This window comes from Prosopis cineraria, unplaced genomic scaffold, assembly GCF_029017545.1.
Source record: "Prosopis cineraria cultivar Desert tree isolate PC_DT_omini unplaced genomic scaffold, ASM2901754v1 PC13, whole genome shotgun sequence".
Taxonomy (NCBI): domain Eukaryota; kingdom Viridiplantae; phylum Streptophyta; class Magnoliopsida; order Fabales; family Fabaceae; genus Prosopis; species Prosopis cineraria.
The window spans coordinates 21,336,239-21,340,831 of NW_026555344.1; the positions used below are offsets into that span (position 1 = coordinate 21,336,239).

A 4,593-nucleotide genomic window follows, 5' to 3' on the forward strand; every position below is an offset into this window, starting at 1 on the left:
AGATTATGTCAAGCTACTCAACAACACAAGCATTAACACCACAAGATTATGCAATATTAACACAAGAAATTCACTAATTGAAAAACACAAGATTATGTGCCAAACAAAGAGTGGCAAAATTCAGTCATGGCTGTCCAAGGAAGAAATTAAATGAAACAATCCTCTCTCTTTACATCAACATCAAATTCAAATTAGAATTTATAAGCTAAGATGATTAAACCCTAGATTAAGGAATCTAACCATCTAGTAAAAAGAGAAGAGGATAGGAAACAAAAGAACTTAGCCAATTTGAAGCTCAAGACTCATCCTCCATCTTCATCTCTCTAGGATTCCACAAAAAACTTAGCCAATCTTCATCTTCAAGAACCCTAGTGATTGCTTGTGAAGGCCAAACTCCATAGCTCTTGAATGATGGAAATGAGCTTCAATCCTTGTGAAAATGGAAGGGATGGAACGAAAATGAAGAGAGGAGAAGAATGGTATGAGTTTTGTGGAGGTTTGGTGGCTGAAAATGGAGGTTAGGGTGCTGGAAAATGAAGAACAAAAGAGAGAAAATGAAGAACACTATGAACAAGAGAGAGAGAATGTGGAAGATGAATGAGATATGTGTTGGATCCCATTTGGGGCTTAAAATGGCGTGCTCCTTGGTGTCTCCCATCAGCTGAAGCTTAATTAAAATAAGGAAAAAGAAATTAAAATGTAAATGGGAGCCTTGTCACACTTGCAAGGTGGCAACTTCCTATTGGTTTGTAGATGATTCCAATGTGTGCCTAATTTCCCATGTGTCATCCACATCATTTTAGCTGATTTAACCCCTCAAAATAATCATAATTCACGTGCAAACCATCAGCCATTGACCTCAAGGAGTGTTGACCTCAATTGCCCAATTGATGCACAAGTCACATGCCACCTATGTCACATAAATCACATAATTCAATTAAATAGCATATGATATAATAAAATCTAATTCATGTCCAGAATTAAATTCATAATTAGAAGGGAGAATTTATTAAATTAACCAAGTTTCAGGCTGCACAAAATTATATAAAAATTTTCCACAAAGGCAAACCAAAAACTAGGACAAACTAAGACACTTAAGAAAGTGTTGACTTTTTTATTTAATTACTCCCAAACTAAAATGAATTTTAAAAATATAATTTCACCATTCATCAACTGGACATAAAATGCACTTTGTCAATTTTTCTTGTACATTTTCTCAAAAGTTCATTTTTTGGACCAAAATGCCCCTAGTGCACTGAACCTAGAAACTTAGGCAAAGTTCCAAATCTAATGCAATGTGTGCACTTGAAGGTGATAAATCATTAATAAAATGGTCCTAATTGACAAATAAAAGTGGGTAACAAATGTGTTCTATCAATTCCCCCACACTTACTTTTGCACTCCGGGCAAAATCAAGTGTAAAAGGTCCCAAAAGAAACTATAAGACAAAGAAATAAGAGAAAAACATTGTTTGAAGTCACTAAAATACTAGCTCATGAACTTCTACAAATTATCAATCAATGTGGCAATAATTAGGAAAGAATTATGCACATCACAAACAAACCCTTACCAAGAATCAATGTCAAAGAGTAAGCCTCTCTAGGTTAAGTGTTTGCTCTCATCACTAAAGTGTATAAGGTATTAAATTTCACTCAAAATTTCTTAGGATAAACCCTACTATAAATTTGTAACCCTTCTACATCTCCATCACTAAATAGCACTTGCAATCAAGAATCAAGTGGACTTTATTAGGTTGTGATATAGGTAATGAAAGGATGTCTAAGAAATGCATGTATATAAAAAAATAGGGTTAGCATCAAAATAATGCTAAATCAAGATATATCCCCTTAATATGCAAAGCATAACCTAACTCAATTGAGTGAACACCTTAACACAATGAGGATGGAAAAAATGATAAGAAATAATAAAACAAATGGAATGGATGAGCTAGGCAACTTTTTTTTTCTTTCTTTCTTTCTTTTATCTCTTCTTCTTTTTGTTTCTTTTTCTAGCAACTTTATTTCTTTTCTTTTTGACTATATTTTTTTTTCCAAATCTTTCTTTGTTTTTTTTTTGGTTGCCCCTAACTCTTTGAAAACAATGGAAGTAATGATGTAATGGTGTAGCAATAAAGGATAAAGAGTAATGGATAGAAAAATAATAATTGGCATCCACTCATTTGATCTAGGACATGCAATGAATATTAAAAAGACATATAAAAGTGTAACATGCATTCCTTGGGGAAAATAGGGTGAATATATATATATTATATTTTTTTAAGAATCAAACCAAAGGCTCAAAGTGGCTAACAAAGGATATAAATGATAATAGGTTGGCTATTTGGCTTTTGGCTATTTTTTATGAATGCCATCTCTCATCTCCTATCAAACAAGTGCGAGATATGTGGTCTTAATTAAGAAGTGAAACAAATTCTAGAGGGTAACATCACTAAGGAATTAATCACACATGAGTGTTTAGCCTCTTCCATGAAAGGGTAATATGCCACTCTAATCCATTAATTCAAGGTAAAAGAATATTCACTTCACACCTATTCAATCCTAAAAATTACCACATCTCAAGAATCAAAATATCCATTAAGAGCTAGGTAATTAAGTAACCTCAAACAAAACAAAACAAAGCAATTTTTTATTTTTTTTAATTTTTTTTGCAAAACCAAACAAACAAAACAAAATGTTTATTTCTCTCCCCCACACTTAAATCATGCATTGTCCTCAATGTATGTATAGACTAGTGATAAAATAAGGTGAGATCAATAATGAATGCATAACAAAAGTGTGGTCCAGAAATTTTTTTTTTTCAAACTAAAACACAAAACAAAGAAGTCAAATAAAGCAAATAAACTCTAATTTTCCTACTAGGTTCATCTCCCCCACACTTGCAATTTACTCAATCAACAAATCAAAGCATAAAGCAAAGTAAAGTAAAAAGCAAGGGTGAAGAAGATACAACCTAGTTTAAATCTCCACAAGCTCTTGAAGTTGAAATTTTCATCTTTGAGGAGTAGCATGAAGCTACTCATTATCATCTTCATTCCAAGCATCTTAGGTGGAGGCTCAAGATCAATTTGTAATGGCTCCAAGATGTATGGTGTAGAATCTTTCATAACTTCATGTGGTTGATCATCTTCATGATTAGCCAAGGTCTCTTCCATTGCAATGATAAATCCTCTAAGTACATGGGGGTTCTTGGCCATATCATCATTTAGACCTATAAAATCAACAAAGAACCCTTCCTCAAGCATATTGGGTTCCAAAGAAGTGCACTCATGATTAATTTCACTCAAACATGTATCATCAATTATTTTATCAAGTAAATGATTGCTACTATTTTCAAGCACAAATGAATTAATTTCTAAACAAATAGGGCATGGAGAATCATGTGAACAATCACAAGTGAATAGGAAATTAGAACAAGTACTATGAAACAAAGCCAACTCATCATCAAAATCATCAAGCATTAAATCAATATTATTCTCATTACTATTTGGCTTTGTAAAATCAATTCCTTGATTTTCAACCTCCTTGTCATCTTGAGTTATTTTCAATTCCTTGTTCAAATCCTTAGTAGGAGCCACAGCCTCTTCAAGTTGAGCAAGTTCCTCCTTGAAATCAAGAGATGGTTTGGCTACATTGCCTTGTTCACCTACAAAAGAAGGTAAACAACCTTTCTCAAGCACATCATGGTTAGAAGAAACAAGTGCATGTGCACTATTAACAATATCACAAGAAGGAATTGGAATTTCAAGCATACAAGATACATCATCGCCACCATCAACATCCATTTCATTTTCTTTATTCAAGCTAAGTGAAGAGTCAACACTTTCAATGATATTTGAATTTAAATCAAGAGAATTATCATGTGAACTCAAAGTGTTTTTCTCCCAAGGGTATACTTTTTCACAATATGATTCATGCTCAAACATCCAAGGTGATTCAACTATAATTTCTTCATCTACGTCATCATCATTTAAATCATTATGCTCATCATTAGATAAAGTCAAATGTGAAGAAGAATCAACCTCAATAGGAATAGGAGAAATTACCTCTTGAAGTAAGGGTTGGATTGACTCCTTCTCTTTTGGAGATTGAGTGGCTTGAGGTGTATTTATATTCTCAATAGCTTCATGAGCAACTTTTTGTGTGTCTTCAACTTGAAACATGTAATTTCTCTCTTGTGAGGCTTGGGCTACTCCATGTGGTTCACAATATCCTTTTAGAATAGGACAATCATAATAGAAGTGGGAGATAGCCTCACAATGCACACAATAAAATTTACCCCTTTGTGCATATAATTTTTCTAGATGCTCAATGTCAATGGATGGTGTACGCTCAACATGAGTGCTTAGATTGGATTCAAAAACTCATGGAATTGGAAAATTATAATTGTGACTTGGATGGAAATGATCATGATATGGGGGTGGATAATCAAAGTTATATTGTTGAAATTGATTATGGAAATGGGATGTATGGTCAATGTTAAGCGCTGGAAATGGATGGGAATGGATGTCAAATGAATGATGGAATGAATCATGATCATGAAACCAAGCCATAAAATGCAATGAAATTTATATCC

The 4,593-nt window shown here is 33.2% G+C and overlaps 1 protein-coding gene across 1 annotated transcript; it reads right to left on the reverse strand.

Annotated features, from left to right (window-relative positions):
* Positions 1-353: 353 nt before the first annotated feature.
* On the reverse strand, positions 354-4,367 carry LOC129289811 (uncharacterized). Its single transcript, XM_054926574.1, has 2 exons — positions 2,971-4,367; positions 354-910 (listed from the first exon to the last, which is right to left on the reverse strand). Exons 1-2 carry the CDS (start codon positions 4,178-4,180, stop codon positions 900-902), a joined length of 1,221 nt encoding a protein of 406 aa, XP_054782549.1. The 5' UTR covers positions 4,181-4,367; the 3' UTR covers positions 354-899.
* Between the last annotated feature and the right edge of the window lie 226 nt (positions 4,368-4,593).

Coding starts and splice junctions, on each gene's coding strand:
- LOC129289811 (XM_054926574.1), bottom strand. CDS start 4,180: ATGTTTCAAGTTGAAGACACACAAAAAGTTGCTCATGAAGCTATTGAG.